This window comes from Kalmanozyma brasiliensis, assembly GCF_000497045.1.
Source record: "Kalmanozyma brasiliensis GHG001 unplaced genomic scaffold PSEUBRA_SCAF10, whole genome shotgun sequence".
In the NCBI taxonomy this organism is placed as follows: domain Eukaryota; kingdom Fungi; phylum Basidiomycota; class Ustilaginomycetes; order Ustilaginales; genus Kalmanozyma; species Kalmanozyma brasiliensis.
In genome coordinates this window covers 533,152-552,159 of record NW_015961949.1, presented here as the reverse complement: position 1 = coordinate 552,159, position 19,008 = coordinate 533,152, and the positions used below count along the sequence as shown (strand labels likewise).

General features: G+C 58.5%; 7 protein-coding genes across 7 annotated transcripts; 4 read left to right on the top strand and 3 right to left on the bottom strand.

Moving 5' to 3' along the window:
• Positions 1-2,059: 2,059 nt before the first annotated feature.
• On the bottom strand, positions 2,060-3,685 carry PSEUBRA_000849 (uncharacterized protein; the record flags this gene model as incomplete). The annotated part of the gene is made up of 1 exon (XM_016434135.2): positions 2,060-3,685. The coding sequence occupies one exon, from the start codon at positions 3,683-3,685 to the stop codon at positions 2,060-2,062; it is 1,626 nt and encodes a 541-aa protein (XP_016294615.2).
• A 2,064-nt stretch (positions 3,686-5,749) lies between these two features.
• Positions 5,750-9,532, top strand: PSEUBRA_000848 (FAD-binding, type 1; the record flags this gene model as incomplete). The annotated part of the gene is made up of 1 exon (XM_016434145.1): positions 5,750-9,532. One exon carries the CDS (start codon positions 5,750-5,752, stop codon positions 9,530-9,532), a length of 3,783 nt encoding a protein of 1,260 aa, XP_016294614.1.
• A 220-nt stretch (positions 9,533-9,752) lies between these two features.
• On the bottom strand, positions 9,753-10,472 carry PSEUBRA_000847 (Ubiquitin-like protein Atg12; the record flags this gene model as incomplete). Its single annotated transcript, XM_016434132.1, has 5 exons — positions 9,753-9,812; positions 9,898-9,960; positions 10,055-10,147; positions 10,235-10,278; positions 10,367-10,472. 5 exons carry the CDS (start codon positions 10,470-10,472, stop codon positions 9,753-9,755), a joined length of 366 nt encoding a protein of 121 aa, XP_016294613.1.
• A 700-nt stretch (positions 10,473-11,172) lies between these two features.
• PSEUBRA_000846 (Ribosomal protein L30, N-terminal) lies at positions 11,173-12,773 on the top strand (the record flags this gene model as incomplete). The annotated part of the gene is made up of 3 exons (XM_016434155.1): positions 11,173-11,189; positions 11,608-11,719; positions 12,147-12,773. The coding sequence occupies 3 exons, from the start codon at positions 11,173-11,175 to the stop codon at positions 12,771-12,773; spliced, it is 756 nt and encodes a 251-aa protein (XP_016294612.1).
• Positions 12,774-13,312: 539 nt separating this feature from the next.
• PSEUBRA_000845 (Alkaline phosphatase) lies at positions 13,313-15,094 on the bottom strand (the record flags this gene model as incomplete). Its single annotated transcript, XM_016434114.1, has 1 exon — positions 13,313-15,094. The coding sequence occupies one exon, from the start codon at positions 15,092-15,094 to the stop codon at positions 13,313-13,315; it is 1,782 nt and encodes a 593-aa protein (XP_016294611.1).
• Positions 15,095-15,653: 559 nt separating this feature from the next.
• On the top strand, positions 15,654-16,958 carry PSEUBRA_000844 (Annexin repeat; the record flags this gene model as incomplete). Its single annotated transcript, XM_016434163.2, has 1 exon — positions 15,654-16,958. One exon carries the CDS (start codon positions 15,654-15,656, stop codon positions 16,956-16,958), a length of 1,305 nt encoding a protein of 434 aa, XP_016294610.2.
• A 733-nt stretch (positions 16,959-17,691) lies between these two features.
• On the top strand, positions 17,692-18,996 carry PSEUBRA_000843 (uncharacterized protein; the record flags this gene model as incomplete). The annotated part of the gene is made up of 1 exon (XM_059464462.1): positions 17,692-18,996. The coding sequence occupies one exon, from the start codon at positions 17,692-17,694 to the stop codon at positions 18,994-18,996; it is 1,305 nt and encodes a 434-aa protein (XP_059320925.1).
• Positions 18,997-19,008: the final 12 nt, after the last annotated feature.

Sequence of the window (19,008 nt, the reverse complement as noted above, 5' to 3'; positions counted from 1 at the left end):
ACGGCAGCGCCCAACAGCCAAGCTTGAAAGTCAAGATCGGAGCCATGACTGAGAGGAGATGGCTCAAAATCTGCGACCCTGCGGCTGTCCCTCTCTAATCTTTGGACAGAGAGGGTGTGAGAGGCTCTGCTGCGCTGCTGCCGCGCCTAGCTATCTTGCGATTTGTTACTCAGCTGCAGTGCACCAGATCAAAATACGCAGAGGGAGAGAGGCGCAATGTCGCCATCTGCTGTTTGTTTTCTGTGGAATCGGAATTCCGCGTGAGCCAGTCCGCGAAAGATGAGGCAGAATAGGAGAACAAGGGGGCGCAGGCTCAGGGTCAAATCCAGGGTCATCTTCAAAACAGTCGAAAAGAAATTTCGAAACAGAAAAAAATAAACAATCGAATGGCACGGAGGAGACGGCGAATGAGCAGAGGCGTAGCCGAGGACAAGGCCAAACTCAAAAACGAAAAGATCAAAAACATCACAGCACAGCGCGATGCAGCCAAAAAGCAGGCTAAATCGATGCAAGGAAAAAGTAGAGCGGCAGCACAGCTTTTGTGGTCCGATTCCTGCTTCTTCCAAAACATCAATCACCCAGGGTGCGGCGATGGTCGGCTCTCATCCTCGCCCTGCGACTTGGCTCGAACGTGCTCCTCGAAAAGGCGGGTGGGCTGGCGATTCATACTGAGTTGGCTTCGTGAACAGAAATCAGAAAAGCCACCTTGAAAAAGAAGATGCAGCTGACTCTTGGCTCGACCTTCGATTGCTTGCTTCTGACGTTAACATCCATGCTTGGCGCATAAGCCAGCTGCTCCTGCTGCAATCAGTCGTTTTGTCAGTCTGTTGGCTCTGCAATGTCCGTCACAATCGCAGATAGCATTGAGAAGACCAGCACCATCGCAAGCGTCCATTCGAAACGGAGTCAGAATGGAGCACGGGTGCCGACAAGTGATCTGCCAGTGGTCGAGGGCCTGAGCGGCCATACGATGAATTGCGACTGCAGGGATCACGCGCCTGTCTGCATGGGCTGCGATGGGATCAATTTGCGGATCAACTCTGGCCGGCCAGCCTTGCTCGCTTGAGACCATCCGTTGGCGTGCCTGAACGCAATCACTAGGTCGCCCTCGTTGCGAACACCTCCCGCCGGGAATCTGAATCTGAATCGCAGTCCAAGGTATGAGAGAGCCTCAGATAAGTTAGGGACGAAGGAACGGCACACTTCAGACAAGAAGAAACCGCGGGGGATCAACTCCGCATCGCAGCCGATTCTAATGCTCGCTATCCAAAAGTGAAAGCAAACTTCAAGAAGGCAATACAAAAGACCATCTCGACATGTCTCACAAAGTCCAACAAGAAGATCGCAAGTTCAGGGTCCTCACTTTGCTGTTGCCAGGCGATGCTCGTTCGCACCAGAATTCGTGCCGTTCGCTTAAGAGATGATCCGCGCGGTTCCCGCAGTCACCGGTCCAGCCTGAACAAAGAGCGCGCGCTGCAACCTCGCAGCACCGTAGAAGGGTGCCAAAAGCTTGGCTGACGTCGGCAAACCCACTCTTGCACTCGAGATCGCTCCCTGCAAAATGCTGCAAAGATGCCGTTCGCTCTCCTTTGGCGTGATGCTGCGCGAGAAGGAATGAATACTGTAGCCTCTTGAGGATCGTGAAGCAGCGTCATGTCATGTGGCATGGATTTGCTCTTGGCGAGGCGCTCGAACTCGCTCCGGACTTGCGTGCCAAAGCCACAATGCACCATCTCGCCCGCATATCACGGCCCAGCTCGCAACGGCAGCCTGTCGTGGCTTGTTCTCACGCTCCCTCTCTCAGACGCTCCTCCAGTCTCGCTCAGTCAGATTTCGGATCGGGACGACCGCAATGAAGGCGCGCCTGCCTCGCCAGTGTCACGGAGAAGAGCGGATGAATCGTCTCCGGATGACAGCTGCACAGACTTCATCACGGCGGCTGCGCCCGACCTAGCACACGCCGCAGTCAGGACGCTGTCGGATGCAGCATTTTCGAATGCCTTGAATAGAATACAGTGTACGTGACAAGGTAGTATGAATGAGGTAGTATGAATGTCTATCAGCTGAAGAGCTGGTCGACATCCACCTCGTTATCGGCGGCCCCTGTGGGTCCCTTCGAGTTTCGTTTCGTGGTCCACTTTCGAAGAGCGCTGGGCGACTTTGCTCGGGATGGCTCCTTCCACATGCCGGTGTCCCCGTCGGTCATCGGTGCTTCCGGTGCCAGATCGGATCGACCGAGGTCCAAGGGTGGAAGTTCCGTCGCTGGGCTTTGACGAGGCGAACTGCGGAAGACCCGCGTGATGGACTGAGCCGATTTGCTGCGCTCCTTCCAGAAGGGCGGTCGAGACGGCGTGGCTGCTGGCTGAGTGGGCTCTCCGCCCGTGACAGAGTCGGGCACAATCGGCTGCTCCTCAGCGTCAAGCATCTCGAGCATCCTGCTGCCTGTCCTGCTCGAGGTGCTAAAGCGCGGATCCTCCTCAGCGATGGTAGGCTGACCGTAGGCTCCGGACGGGCCGACCACCCGCAACTGGCCCTTAACCGCTCCCGTGTAGGTGTTGTAGCCGTCGCTGTCTCCCGCAAGAGCACCGTGCGACAGAGGCGGGCTGGATCCGGCAGCAATGGACGGATACTGCTGCGTACCGCGACTCCCGAGTGCGCTCGAATGCATCGAGTGGTGCTCGCTCGCCACTTCGGAGGCAGCAACAGAGCCAGGTATGGTCTGAAGGTTGGGCTGATAGCCAGGGAAGCCACCTGTCGACAGTCGACGTTGCTGCATGCTGTCCGGCTCCACCCACGAAGCTCTACGGCTGCTGGAGCCAGTGGGTGACGTTGCACCCGATCGAGAGGGCTCACCCTGGTATCCTCGAGACAATCTCCGCACCCTGGCGGCATCGCTGGCTGTAGCATAGTCCGGAGCTGCAGCCCCCATTGGCAGCTGAGCAGGAGCATCACCCATATACATTGACGAGCGCGGAGAGACGCTCGCAGCAGCGTTGCCATAGTTGTACGCTGCCGCTGCTGATCCTGCAGGTGCGGGCTCGTAGTAAGCCGAGCGGTTCACATCCGGATACCCCGCAAAAGCGGCGGCGTCGTGAGTCATGGGCGAGCCAAAGTGGCTTGCGTGAGAGTGCGGGTAGGAGGCGGCCGAGCCCATTGCCAAAGATGTAGTCGAAGGTCGGCGGGTTTGAGCCGATCGAGACTCGGTCTCGGTGCCGAGCAGAGCCATGGACGAGGTGGCATCCGCCATGCTGAAATTGCGCGACGTTGGGCGTGGTGGTGTGGTAGGCTTGGGAGGTAAGCCAGCGATCACCGCAGGCCCCTTCTCGCTTTCGTCGTCAGGGAAAGGGTTCGCTGCTTTCTTCTTTGCTTGAGAGCGTCTCCTCCTCATGAGCGCCAAGACGATCAGCAGACCAATCAAAGCGATGCCACCCACAATTCCTCCGACGATGCCACCAATGGGACGCGACGAGGTGAGCGAGGACGGAGAGGATGTGTTGCTTGCACCGGCACCACTTGACGAGGAAGAGCTACTGCTCGTGGGACTAGAACTACCTGCAGATGAGCTGGCAGAGGCGGTGGAAGATCCAGTGATGAGAGAGAGCTCAGAAGCCCCTATGGTCGAGGTGACGACCACCACTGACTGCGAGCCAGTCACCGTGACTGACTGCGTCACGACAGTTGCCATGATGTCGGTAGCAGCTGCAGCCTCGAGGAATGGTGTGGAGAATCAAAATCTGCCTGGCGATGCTGGAGCCCAACGCTGGGCGGTGATGGTGGTGGTGACGAGGCTTTGAGGGTGGTCCGTAATGGCCGACTCCAAGCAAGTTGGAGGACGTAAGAGATGAAGCCTCAGACAACGACCAGACCGGCGAACCCTGAGCTCCTCCTCCTTGCGTACACACAGTACGATGCTGCGGATCAGGCCGATTGCTGTTCATGGCTGTGTGCGCGGCGAGAACCATCTACCGCAAGACTTGAAGAGATCTGCACGGCGGAGGCATCAAATCCAGCTGCAAACGACTCGAAGCGAGCCACTTGGTTGTGCACTTTTGAACGCCGTTGTAAGCGATGGTGCAGCGGAGTATTTCGTCCTTCGGCTCGCGAACAAATGATTTCATCGAATCTCGATCAGACCCCTCTTTTCTCCGTCGCCAACGCGCGCTTCCTCATGTCCAGGCACAGCAGATCTCAGGAAGCAAGACAAAGAATGACAGCAACGACAATGACAAGCGAGGCAGGGGTTGCAACCGATAGATTCAGCAGAGACATCTCAAAGGCCGTTTTGAGCGTATACTCGCGAGGCCGTCAACCCTGCCAAGCGCAGGGCGATCTGCTGCAACTCCGACCTTTCACCAGGATACGGCGGCGCTTCTGAGACCTTTGACAGGCGAGCGATTGCTATTTTTGAGGCAGTGCCCCGGTCGGCGTTTTAAATTGACCTGCTCGACATGGCCAACCCGAGAGAGTTGTCGGACTGGCAGCCGCCCAAGATCGCCTTTACCCCATCCAGCTTGCCCTCGCCTAAGCCATCTGTGCTAAAAAAGGCACCGCCTCCGGTTCTTGTCAGGAACGAGCTTCGCTTCACGTTTCGATGCGGTACTTGTCGCATGACGTTTGCCGAGAAGAGGAGGACTGCTCCGGAAAAAGCTCGCTTTGAGCCTTTGAGTGCGCTGCTCCAAACACCACCAAAATCTTGTCTCGCCGAGCAAGGCGATGCATGTTGAAGCGGCGAGTTCGCCGGACCCCACGTTCGTGACCCCAAACGTGTCGTACACTTTCGGGATCGGAGCGGGCGATCGTTGTGCGAGCCCGTAATCGGTCCTCGTACCAAGCCATGTCGCTGTTTCCGCCGTCCGACACGGAACGTTCGTGTTCGACTTGTCCATCTTGAGTGGGCAAGACGAAGGGTTGTACATGCCCTAGATCTTGTTCAGATCTGCGAATGGCCGGTCTCAGCGTCTGTCCGCTCGAAGCGAGGTGGATGGTCGAAAGGACACTTCGGCTTAAAGCTGCTCCGTAATGCTTGTTGATGCCCAAGCTGCGTCGCCTCAAATTGGCCGTCCATCACGAACCTGTCGCCGCATTCGATGGATGACACACGACGAAAGCAACAAGAGCTGGCGAACTCCCCTCAAGCATCTTCGACCGGTGTAGAATGTCTCACAAGGGCGACCAGCATCTGCTGCCGACAGTCACATCAGCTTATGATACACTGGCTCACGCCGATCAAAGCATGCTTAGCTGATAAGATGGAAGCTGTCAAGAAATGCCCTCCCAAATCGAGGTCGCGAAAAGAGGTATCAAAAATCACTCGTCAATCACCCCCGAGAAAGTCTAACATCAACTCCCAGTAGAGGCTTTGTTAGATCGAATTTTATGAGCTGAAGAGCTTTTTTCGGCAACGCAATTTCATTTCAGATTGCGCCATCGCAGCCTTCCCCGCCAGAGAATTTGACTCTTGACAGCTGCAGCGCGCGCTTTCCTTGGCCGATTGGCCTCGCTCGCCTCAGCATCAAGCCAATCGCACCTCTGGCTGCTGCAGCTCTCTAGGAAGATTTGATCAATGGCCGCCTTCAGCCGAGACCCTGTTTGTCCAACCCGACAAGTTCTTCTCAAGTCGCGGTCCGGAGATTGGCAGCTGACAGAGCAAGAAGGAAGGCTCGAGGTCACTATCGTATTCGAGCTGCTCTCTTGGTCCTCACCACCATCTCTCAGCCCGTCCTTGTGTGCATAGACATATACACCCAAGATGGCTGCTACTTCGTCGCAGACGCTCTACCACAGCGCTGCCATCTTTGCCGGTGGTCTTGCCATCGGCGCTGGCACGCTCGCTCTGTCGCGTGCTGCTTTCGCTCCCGCTCACAAGCCCAACAAGTCGATCAAGCGTAAGGTCTCGGACGCCAAGCTGCGCTCCAGCGAATCCAAGTCGTCCTCTACCACTGCTGTCACTGCCAAGGACGCTTCCACTCCTCTCGCTGGCATCAACGGTACCGGCCGTGTCGACCCTCCTGCTTCCAAGCAGCTCGACGATGTTGACGCCAAGGGTCCCGGACCTGTTGCTCCTGCCAAGCCACAGCTTCCTGGTCACGTCGCTCCCAGCGGCGTCGATGCTACCGCCGGCGGCCAGAAACTCACTGGCCTCGTCAACTCTCAGCCCGACAACGCCGCCGCTCCTGAGCCTTCGCCTGCCAACCGCGCTAAGCACCTCGAGGCTCGCATGGACCTCAGCACCGTCCAAGGACCCACCGAGGCCGAGATTGCTGCCAAGGTCGCCGCTCAGTCTTGGTTGCTCGGTGTCTCCAGCACCAAGCTCACCAGCACTGCTGCCATCGACTCGATCGCCTACGGCAACAGCACTGCTATCTTTAGCTACGAGAGCGAGGCTAACGGTGGCTTTGGCTCCTACAGCGAGAAGGAGGCTCAACAGGCTGCCGAGAAGGGCTGGTTCAAGAACCGTCCCTCGGTCTTCAAGATGCAGACTCGCTCCGGTGCTGGTAATGCCATCATTGGCTACCTCAACAGCAAGGGTGGCTCTTCGTCCACTGAGCCCGCCAAGGTTGTGACCGCCCTCACCAACGCAGCTGGCTTCGCTGCTATGGCTCCCACTCTCGCCTCTTACCACGGCTCTGACAACGCCAAGCTCGTTCTGCACGTCTCGGCTGCTACCTACAATGCCGAGCACGAGGACGAGCTTGCCATCACCAACGACTACGCCTCGGTTCTCTCGGCTGCTGCTGCCCTCGGCGACTCGTTCGAGGTGCTGCTCTCCGCTACTCGCCAGGAGGCCGTCGATTTCGCTCAGTACGCCTACCAGTCCAACAAGAACGTCGTTCATGTCTTTGACGGCGCCTTTGCCGGTCGCGAGGTGGGCCTTCTCAACATCCCTACCAAGGGTCAAAAGGTCGACGTGCCCGAGCCTTTCAACTTTACTGGCTCGCCCAAGGCCCAGACCGTCCTCGTCGTCCCCAGCGGCTCCCACAGTCAGGCTGCTCGTGCCGTGCTCGTCACCTTGCCTCCTGCCGTCCGCCACAACGTCGGCTTGCTCTCGGTCCGCAGCCTGCGAGACTGGGACGAGGCTGACCTCCGCAAGGCTCTGCCCAAGTCCGTCGAGAGCCTCCACATTCTCGAGGAGGTCTCTGGCGGTGCCGACTCTGCTCAGCTCTACGAGGACATGGTCTCGTCCGTTTTCGGCAGTGAATTCGCCGGCTCCGACGTGCCCTCCCACGTCTTCCCCGTCGCCATCGCACCTGGTCAGGACCTGACCGCAGGCGAGCTTCACAAGCTGCTTGAGACGCTCAGCGCCAACCACAAGACCGCTCTGAAGCTTCAGGATGTCCTCGACGAGGCTGCCGAGACCCACGCCGACCTGCTCGCCCTCTCCGGTGCTTCGGTTGTCACCTTCTTCGATAGCGAGACCAGCCCCACCGCTCCTCTCGCTCAGCTCACCGCTCGCGCCATCCGTGACCGCGGTGCCGACACTCAGCTTCACGCTCGTCTGCTTTCGCGTTACGACAACTTTGAGGCTTCGGGGATCATTCGCTCCGACATCATCCTCTCCAGCCGACCCGAGTCCGCTGCCGACGCCCCCATCGTCCTGGCCGCCGAGGAGAACGCGGCCAAGGTGCTCGTCGTCAGCGACCCGGCTACCACGCTCAAGAGCTACGCTCCCTTCCAGTCGCTCGTCCGTGGCGGCACTGTCATCTTCAACACGCCTGGTTGGGAGGTTGCCGAGCTCGACTCGAAGCTGCGTGCCGAGGACAAGCGCGTGCTCGCTCAGAAGAGCGCTCGCCTCTTGCTCGTCGACGCTGCTGCCGTCGTCGACAAGCTCAACACCAAGACTGCTAACGCTAGCGGTGGTAAGGCCAAGGTGGGCGACAATGTTGTGCCCGCCGAGATCGCCGCCGCCGTGCTCCTCGTCGCTGTTTTGCGTGTCCAGCTCAACACGTCTGGCGCCGCCCTCGCCGCTTTCCTCAAGCGTGTCATCGGCACGGCACCCGTCGGTATCGATGGTGTTGAGGGTCTCGTTACTGCTGCTGAGAGCGCCATCCAGCTCCACGCCTTCAACGACGACGAGTGGTCCAAGGCCGAGCCCGTCTCGGAGGCCGAGGAGAACGCTCCCCTGCGTCCCACCCAGATCCGCTACAACAGCTTCGGACCCAACCCTGACGCTGCAACTGTCGGCGTTGAGGTGGCTCCCTTCCGCAGCACGTGGGCCCAGTCTGCCTGGCAGCACCTCTTCTCCGAGGCGTACGACACCAAGCCCGAGGCCCTCCGACCCGATCTGCCCGAGCAGACCTGGGTCGTCGAGGTCACCGAAAACCGCCGTCTCACTCCCGTCGACTACGACCGTAACGTCTTCCACATGGAGCTCAGCACCAAGGGGACCGATCTCAAGTACGAGGTCGGTGAGGCGCTCGGTATTCACGGCTGGAACGACGAGCAGGAGGTTGCCGACTTCATCAAGTGGGCTGGCTTCGATGCCGACGAGATCGTCAACGCTCCCAGCCTCACCGAGGCCGGCAAGCACGAGAGCCGCACCGTATTCCAGACCCTGCAGCAGAACCTCGACATCTTCGGTAAGCCTCCCAAGCGCTTCTACGAGGAGCTTGGCAAGCTGGCCAGCAATCGCGACGAGGCTCGCTGGTTGCGCTTCATCAGCTCCGCTGAGGGCTCGTTCACCTTTAAGAAGCTCTCGGAGATCGAGACGCTCACGTACGCCGATGTGCTCCGCATGTTCCCCTCGGCCCGTCTGCCCATCGACCAGCTGCTGACGCTCGTCGAGCCGATCAAGCCTCGTCACTACTCGATCGCTTCGGCTCAGGCTGCTGTCGGCGAGTCGATTCACCTGCTGATCGTCACCGTCGACTGGAAGACGCCCAGTGGTAGCCCTCGCTACGGTCAGTGCACGCGCTACCTGTCGCAGCTCAAGCCCGGTGCCAAGGTCACCGTCTCGCTCAAACCCTCGGTGATGAAGCTGCCACCCATCGACTCGCAGCCCATCATCATGGCCGGTCTCGGTACCGGAGCTGCTCCCTTCCGTGCCTTCATCCAGGCTCGTGCGCACAAGAAGGCCCAGGGCATCGACGTCGGTCCTCTTGTCTACTACTTTGGCTCGCGCTACCGTTCCTCCGAGTATTTGTACGGAGAGGAGCTCGAGGCTTACACGCAGGACGGCGTCATCCAGCACATGGGCCTCGCCTTCTCGCGTGACACGTCCAAGAAGGTCTACATCCAGCACAAGATCCTCGAGGACGGCGATCTGCTGACGCAGTACCTCGGTCCCGAGATCGAGAAGCTCGAGAAGGCTGGTGGCAAGGCCGAGGTGGTCCTGCAGGACGGTCTCATCAACGACGAGGACGTCGAGGAGGGCCAGAAGGGTTACTTCTTCGTCTGCGGTCCTACCTGGCCCGTGCCCGACATTCACGAGGCGCTCGTGGGCGCTTTCGTGAAGAAGGGCCTGACCAAGGACCAGGCCGAGAAGAAGATGGAGGCCCTCAAGGAGGACGAGCGCTACGTTCTCGAGGTGTACTAGTCGACGACTGCTGCTCTTCCCTTCTGCTTCGTGTTCATGCTCGGATTGTATCTTCGGACCTCTTCGGAATCTCATCCCCTTTCCCTCTTCCTGAGAACGCTAGTGTCGCGCTGTTCGTGTCGCGCTGTGAATGTTGTGAGAGCAGTGTCATTGAGGTGTGTGTGATTGCCTCGGGTATCTGTACAGGTCCATGTTTGTTTGTTGATCACGAGGACAGCGTCTAGCCCCAAGCAGCTGTTGTGCTGTAGTTGACTATGAGGTGACCTTCGGTGCCGAAGCACTAGATGTCGATTGAAGCAAGATCGCGAATTCGAGTCAGCATACTTTTGCGCATCGCGTGTAGCTCGGAGCGCGAGAATGCTTACCCTGAAGAGGTTGCCCACCGTGTCATCCGGCGCCGGGCTGAACGAAGCGTTGATATACAAGAACTGTTGCAGGTAGGGCAATGGGTACGCAGGGCGAAATCACTTCAGTCAGTACTGGTGTGGCTGGACAAGACGGATTATCACGAGGAGGACGTACGAGTGAGTCTGTGGGCTTGAAGTTGAGCTCCTTCCGCAAGAAGACGGTAACCGCTTGGAAGCGGTTGAAGGCTGTGATGCGAAAGTGGTTGTTCTGAAGGTCGACGAGGCGTGCAGAATGTCAGTTTTCAAGCTCAGTTTCGCACAGTGCGAGCTGTTTGATAGGATTGCGAGCGCGTACCTTCATGATGGGAGCATTGCCGATGGCCTTGAACCGCACGACGACTATAGGAAGATCGGCAGAGCAGAGACGGTTCGGATTGTCAGCGTGTTGACCACGTCGTTCAGCTAGCAAGGTGAACGAGCAATGTACCTTTGGACGCATCTTTCTTCTTGTACTGCTCGAGCGCCTGGAGTGCCGCAGCGGAAGGACTGCCGCTTGATGCTATTGAGACCGCAGACCCGAGCTGTCGATCCATCTCTATGACCACACGATTCAAGCACAGACTCCAAGGGTCAGCGTCGTGTCGGTCGTGGCAGGCTATGATTCAGAAATACATGCGCACCTTGATTCGGAGTCAGCAGGCCGGACGCCATTGTGTAGAACGCTGGCGAGCTGTGCTGCAGGAATGAGAGCCTGAGATGGTGTCACTCGTGAGTGCTGAGCGGAGAGCCTTTCAGGGTCCAACCCATGCATGCGGGTCGAGTGTTGATCTGAGCGCTGCGATCCAGATTGATCTGTATTAGATAAGCAATCATAATCGTGATCTCAAACTAGAACGTTTGGACCTCGGCCGAGCTCTGTAATTCGCATGTGATCTCAGCAAGGAATTGGCCCCTTTTGCGAAATCTCGTCGTGCTCGCGCTCTCCAGCCGCATTCACTCACCAGAACGGTCAGGCCGCCAGCTGCAGCCTCAAGGTGTGTCTGCCAACTTGGCGTTAGCCACATCGAACTTCTCGCCGAGAGCCGTGAGCAGGCCCGATGAAATTTCAGGGTTGCAGACAGGCACTCTTGGTGGGATTTGAGAAACTTCGCAAAGTGCAGCCAGTCACTTAGCCAGTCAGAGAGCGATTCGATATTTTGAGGTTGCGAGCGTGAGCCTGCCTACTCGTCGATATCGAATCCACCCTTTGCTTTCCACACCATCTCGTCATCACCCATCCCCCCATCAAGCACAATGGCTACTCAGCGAACGTACGTATCATTCGTACCAGAGTGATGCGATCTACGGCATATCAATAGCAGTCCTCGGCCACCGACGCAGCCCCAGCAGTAGCACATGTAGTGCGCCACCTACCATGATTCACCATGTGGCACCTCCACCGACGGACAACAGCAGCAGGAGCTTGGGAACGGCACCACCGGATCTCAGCATTGTTAGCAGGAGGAAATGCTGCTCGAGACAACAGTGCATCAGGTTCGATGGCAAGTTGAAGGTGGATGTAGGATAAGTTAGGCAGCATGGATCACATACCAACCACACCCTCGACGACGCATCTATATCGACCCGAGTTGACTGCTCATGCCACGATCGCATCTCTACTGGACACTTCTGCATCTCGACCACAGCATGAAAGCTGACATTCTCGCCACTACTTATTGCCTTCCACAGCACCGTTCCCGCCGCTCACGACGTCCTCGTCCCCGAGACTCTCCTCAAGAAGAGGAAGTCGGACGCCAAGGCTCGTGAGGAGAAGGCCGCCAAGGCCGCCGAGACCAAGAAGGTAAGCATCTTTTCGCATACGTGCCCGACTCGCAGGTGGACAACAAGGAGCATAGCATATGGAGAGCTATCTTGCAGACCAGTCATGGAATCGAAGCTAGGAAAATCAGATATAGGAGAAGCAAGGAAATAGCGATCAAGGAGCAACACAGTGATGCATCACAACCAACACTTCGGGCTAGTCCTCGGACGATGCTGCCGAAATTATACCATCTTTCGGGGCTGAGGTTGATCTTTGATCGGATGCGATGCGCACAAGTTGCGGCATCCAGGTACGGATGGAGCAGGATCGATCGGAATGGACCGGTGTTGGATATGTTGCAAGGCATGCGAGTCGCGGCTACATCGTGGACTTGTCATCATGTCGCGAGACAGATCTCTGACCTTTGTCTTTCCCGTTCATCTTTCACGCCGCTTCCGCTACTCAGGCCAACCGCGCCAGCCGCAAGGTCATCTTCAAGCGTGCCGAGCAGTACACCAAGGAGTACCGTGCCGCCGAGCGCGAGGAGATCCGTCTCCGTCGTGCCGCCAAGGCCAAGGGTGACTTCTACGTTGCCGGCCAGCCCAAGGTCGTCTTCGTCATCCGTCTCCGCGGTATCAACAACATTGCCCCCAAGCCCCGCAAGATTCTGCAGCTCCTGCGTCTCCTCCAGATCAACAACGGTGTCTTTGTCCGATTGACCAAGGCCACCTCGCAAATGCTCCAGCTCGTCCAGCCTTACGTCACCTACGGCGCCCCCAACCTCAAGTCGATCCGCGAGCTCGTCTACAAGCGTGGTTACGCCAAGGTCAACCGCCAGCGTCTCCCCATCAACGACAACAAGGTCATCGAGGAGAACCTCGGCAAGTACGGCATCCTCTCGATCGAGGACATTGTCCACGAGATCGCCACCTGCGGCCCCAACTTCAAGGCCGTCACCAACTTCCTGTGGGCCTTCAAGCTGTCGAACCCCAACGGCGGCTTCAAGGGCAAGAAGATCCCCCACTACACCGAGGGCGGCAACACCGGTGACCGTGGCGAGGCTATCAACGCTCTCGTCCGCCGAATGAACTGAGCGCGCACGATACCAGCATCGGCATCGTTGAAAGATGATGCTTCTGCTCTTGTCTCGCGTTTTGTGTTCTGTTCGTCGTGTACCATCTCTCTTGCATTGTCCCACTATTCCCTTTGACGACCTCGCTCGTTGAATCACATCAAAACGTTGAACATCCTCAGCGCACGGCAGACGGGTGTGATCTGCCTCATCTTCGCAGCAGTTGTGTTTTGGATTCGCTGGGCTGCTTCGAAGGTCGGGGCGTCTCTCATCCAGCCTGTGCGCTGTTCAACGAACTTCCGCTTCTGCCTCGCACGCTCAACTTGTCGGCCGTCTGCCACCTTGTATACTTTTCCATCCCTTCGGCAGACCAGACATTTTGGGAACGGCAGAAGCGAAATCCGTCACCTCATCCATACATAGTCTCTCATGTCAAAATCGGCAGCTTTGCCTGTCATCACCTCAATCCAGCAATCCTTTGAATCGGTTCTTCAATCTTGTTCCGTCGTCTGTGCTTTCGCGCGAGCGTCTATATGATTCGATTGCATCAGTCTTCCACTCTACTTGTTACGATTGAGATCCCTGGTCACGCTATCCAGATCCAACCCGAGCATGCGCTTGATGACGTGCCCGATATTGGTGTTGTCCTGGTTGCCCTCAAGGCGGCGAGCCTCTGCGCCATACGCATAGACGTTGATGTCGATGCCCGTGTGGCCACTTGTGGAGAAGCCGATCTCTGCGCGTCGGGCGGCGATGTCGGAGATGACGCGCCGGATATCGTCGAGGTTGACGCCCGGCACGGGGTCCATTGTCGCTACATGCGGGTTGATCGCTGTATACGAGAGGGTGGTGGGTTTGGACAGCAGCTCCTCTTTGACGATGTCAAAGACTCGATCGACCTCCCCATCGGTGGGCTTGCCCCCCTGCGCTTCGCTTTCGAAGCCCAACCCTGACGCACCGAGGATCTTCTCCCGAATAAAGTCGCGCACGAGGCTCTCGCTCACCTGCCCATCCTCCGCCTTCTCCGCCTCCGACCGCACAAAGTCGATCAGCACCGCCGTCAAGATCGGCGTCGAATGCTTGGCATTCAGCAACCGTTCCGGGTAGTACGCATAGTTCGGATAGTCCGCACTCAACTGCCTGCCCAGCGTCACACCACCCGTCTCGTGGTCCGACGTCGAGATCAGCAGCGATCGCTCACGGCGGGTGTTGTGCTTGTCCACCCATCGTTTGACATGCGCGATGGTCTCGTGGTACGCCAGCGCCTCGCGTGCGTGACACGCCGGATCGTTGTTATGCGCACACAGATCGATCTGCGACCCCTCGATCATGAGGATGAACCCCTTGGTGGAGGAGGCGGAGAGCAGGTCGATCGCTTTCCGCGCGTAGTGCGATTGCGGCGCCAGCGGCAGCGGGGAGGGAATGTTGACGCGATCGATCTCGTAGGGCGTGTTGCTAGGCGAGAGGAGGGCCATGAAGGGCAGCTTCGGCTGCTTGCCGGCGAAGACGTCGTTGGTGAGGGGTGCGGAGGTGTTGGTCGGGAATGCGAGGCGGACGTCCCATCCGAGCGAGCGTGCGTATTCGACCGTGTCCTCATCGTCCTGTCGACAGGAGACTGCGCTGGACTGGGGCAGGAAGGCGCACCCACCACCGCCGATTGCAAGATCCAGCGTTCGCTCACCTAGAGGGTTCTTGTCACCTCCAATCATCTGACTCGCAATTAACGGCTCTTCGGCCCGGGACGCGGCATGCGAGATGAACGCTGCGGGCGTAGCGTCCGTCAACCTCGAGGTCACCACCACGCCCGTCAGCAATCCTTGACGCTTGGCGGCCTCGAAGACCGTCCCGCACGCCTTGCCGTCCGGAGTCACCCCGATCGCGCCGTTGTACGACTTTTTGGCGCACGCAAAGGCGGTCGCTCCTGCCGCCGAGTCCGTGATCAACGACGACGAGGAGCGCGATCGATGCGTGCCCACCAGAATCGTGTCGAGTGGGAGCTGAAAGTGGCTCGTGTAGTCGGTGTCGTTGTTGAGCGCCTGCGCAAAGTGGCGAGTGAAGGTGACCGAGGCGGGACCGTAGCCATCGCTGATGAGGAGGATGATGTTGGTCTTGATGGGGTGGTGCGACCATGGCCAGCGGAGGTCGCCGCTGGAGAGATCGGAAATGTAGTCCAAGGTCGAGCGCGGGTAGGAGAGGAAGGCCAGGAGGGAGAGAGCGACGAAGATGCCTTTGAGGAACTCGCGGATCGCTTTGCGTCGGGTGAAGGGTTGACGGTCATGCTCGTAATGCCTCGATGCATGAGGAGCACCGATGGGCTGCGGCAGCTTCGAGTCCAGCGCCATCTTGATCACCACCGACGAAGCCGTCTATTGCAAACGTAGCGCTGAAGGAGCAGGAGCGAGACTGAGAGGTGCTATGGATGGTGAGGAGGACCCTTGATGATCGCCATCGAGGTGGGTATGGAAGTGTGCAAACGTGCACGGATGCGGAGTTGGATTTTCCTCAACGTGTCAGATCATGATCTGCAATCACTTTACGCGAAAGAAGGGACGAGTGAGTCGAGTGACGTCTTTGGCGAAGATGTGTGCAGGTGGCAGCACCGCTTTTCCAAGACCGCGGCCCGCCACCACCAAGTAGGCAGGGTCTCGGGTAGAATTACACCGCCTCGTGATGGCAGTCTTATTTTCGGGCTGTGTTGCCGGTTCATTGTGCCAAGAAAATGAAATCAAGCGCAGCAGAGCGAGTCAATCTCGTGTGGAGAGCAATGACGGACGGGCCATGCAATGAGGCGAGCCTGGATGAGCATGGCCGAGGTGGGAGGTATAAGAAGCACCGTCATCCTCGTCACTAGCCTGCACATCGTACAGAGAACCTCGATCGCAAACACTACACCAAATTAACATGTCCTGGCAACAGAATCCTTACCCGCCTCCTCAAGGCTACGGTGCACCACCCCCTCAGGGCTACGGTGCTCCACCTCCCATGCCTCAAGGTGGCTATGGCGGATACGGTCCTCCCGGTGGACCACCGCCTCCTCACGCTGGTGGCTACGCGCCTCCTCCTCAAGCTCCCTACGGCGGTGGCTACGCTCCTCCTCCTGGCCCACCGCAGCACCACCACCACCAGCCTCATCACCATGCGCACCCGCCTCCTCCTCAACATGGCTACGGCGCCCCTGTCCCACCTCCAAGCAGCGCAGGAGGCGCCTTCTACCTCGGCGTCTCCGTCCCACCTCCTCCGCCCAACATGCCCTCTCCACCCCCACCTGGCTACAACGTAGCCCAAGACGTCGAACGCGTTCGCAAGGCCACCAAAGGCTTCGGTACCGACGAAGGCGCGCTCATTGCCACGCTCGCCCCTCTCGACGCCTACCAGATCGACGCGCTTCGACACCAATTCAAGGCCACCGTCGGCAAAGACCTCCTCACGGTCCTCGAAAAGGAGACTTCAGGCTGGTTTGAGGCTGCTCTGCGAGCTAAAGTCCTCGGTCCGGTCCTGTACGACTGCTGGCTCATCAAGCGTGCCTGCCAGGGCGCAGGCACACACGAGGATCTGCTCAACGAAGTCCTTCTCGGTCGCACCAACCTCGAGATGCACGTCCTCAAACAGGCCTACCAGGCGACGTACGGCAAGAACATGGAGAAGGTGGTCGAGGACGAGCTGAGCTTCAAGACCAAGCGCATGTTTGTCATGGCCATGCAGGGGGTCCGACAGGAGGACAACGTGCCTGTTGACCCGCGTGCGGTCGAGGCCGACGTGGCCGCGTTGAAGAGCGCAGCACGAGGTGCGGGGACGGACGAGATTGCTATCTGCGGTATCTTGCTTCAGCGCAGCACGCCTCATCTGGCCGCTGTGGCTCAGGCTTATCAGCAACGTCACCGCGGCTCGCTGTCCAAGATGATCGACACCGAGTTCTCCGGTCACATGAAGGACGCGCTGAGGTACATCGTCGATGGCGCGGAGCACGATGGTCAAGGTGTCACCCGAGACGCAAGACTGCTGGAGGACAGCATGAAGGGCATGGGCACCAAAGACGAACGTCTCGTCTACCGAGTCGCTCGATTGCACTGGAATAAGCCCAGATTCGAGGGCCAGATCAAGCCAGCGTATGCTCAGCTGTTCCATAAGAAGGGCCTCAAGAACCGCGTCGAGGGCGAGACTAGCGGCGACTACAAGCGCATGTTGTCGGCCATGATCGGGTCGTGATTTCGACATTATTTGCTCCATCTTGTACATATCTGTATACCCTGTAATGTGCCAATACAGCTTCGTCTGAACACAAATAGCAAGTGTTGTGAACCATGGTGTGCATGATGCTGACTCTGCCATGCTGGACGGCTGATTTTCCGGCATCTTTGCCGGCTGAAATTTCACACGCATGCCTCCACACAATCGGAAGAGCTTGTTCTTCTACTCACCACCGCCACCACCGCTCAAGCTCGACGATGGCGGGTCCGCTGCACTGAGCTGCTCTGGCATGCAGGCCGAATCATCCAAGCTGAGCGTCAACGAGCGGCTCGCTCGAGCGCGCGAGGAGGACTTGCGACGATGCAGGAACCTTCAAGCTAAGCTGGCGCGAGCGCAGTCACAAGGCCTAGACGACTCGGAGGCAGGGACAATCTCTGCGCCGGCACCATTGCAGCGGCAGCCGACGTCAACATCCGCTTCGTCTTCCTCAAGAGCGGGGCTGATGTACCTGTCCTCCACAGAGCTGGCTCAGAGGGAGCGCGATCAGCGGTCAAGAGAGAGGCAGCTCAAGCGTCAAGTTGCGGGCCCCATCCCGCCCGAGTCTTGGAGGGAGGAGTTTGATCGGCTTAGCCTACGCAGAGGCATTAGCTTGCCTGGAGAAGGACGACCAGTCAAAAGCGCGGATCTGCCTGAAACCGAGAGGCAGCAAGACGAGTCTGCTCGACGTCGGATCAGAAAGCAACACCAAACGATGTGTGCTGGTCTCCGCCATCTGCACGTCGAGCCATTACAGGCAGACGGGCAAGGCAGCGCGCTCTCCCTGCTGGACATGACGCTCTGTGTTATTGCAGACGTCCTGAATCGTCCTGGACAAGGCGGTAGAGACCAGATCATGCAGGCACGAGAGGTGCTCGAGTACCTGGCTCAACACATGCAACAACGGATGCTGTCGCTATGTGGGCGGATGGCAGCTACGGACTGGCCACTGAGCGAGTGGACCGCTCACGCACTGATCGATCTTAACAAAGCGCAGCCGCAAGGGTCGGAAGAGAGTTTCTTCGACGCAGGACAGGAGGACCGAGATGATTGGGAGACCAGCCTCGACACGGCCAGAAGCAATCTTGGCCCCAGCGGCAACACGGCAGATTGCGCCTCTCTCGACCTCTCCTTCTCCACAGTCTCGACGCGAACGCTGACACGCATGCTCAGCAATGGTCAGCTGGGCGTCTCACTGCGGATGCTCAGCCTCGCTGGCTGGAACGCCCCCCACACCTCGTCTTCCATAACACCGCTGGACTCGCCTTCGATGCAAGCCATCTTCGCTCAGCTTCCCAACTTGCAGGTACTCAGCCTTGCCGGCTCCCGCCTCGCTCGTGGCGAAGATGGCGAGTCGGACCATCAACGTGCAGCTGTCTTTCTTCGCAAGCTCAGCCGCAGTCTCACAAAGCTCAAGTCGCTCGACCTGAGCTTCTGCCGGTGGATTTCTGCAGACGCCATACTGGGTGTTTCGTGGGCCACCCCGACAACGATTGCTTGGTCGCGGCTGGAAAGTCTCTTGCTGGTCGGATGCGAGGTTCTGGCCGATCCGCGAGAACGCATATCTGACGTAGGCGCGACCGCTTTCGCCGGCAAGGCAGCAGGAAACCACGTAGCGCCATGGCACACACAGCATTCGCAGCGAGCCCCTGCAGACTCCGCCAATCGCCCTGCCGACCAGATAGCCACCGGAGCTGCCGGAGTTCTGTACGACGCCTACACAGACGCCCTCCACCGCGACCCATTCGACCTGTTTCCCGCCCCCACACCACCACACCGCCAAGCCGCTCGTGCTACATTCAGCGACTACGTCAACAACACGATCCAGCCAGCGATCATCTCGCATATGACGCCTCTGTCGTCGACGAGCGAGCCCGTGCTGATGGAGCACGTGCGCTGTCCTCGTTCGGCCGGCAAGGTCGAGATGTGGCAGTGGCAGCGGGCGCGCATTCTGGAAGCTGTGCGTGGTCGAACTCAGCCTGGCTCACGACAGAGGAACTGGATTGAGGTGTACATTTAGCTCTCACACAAT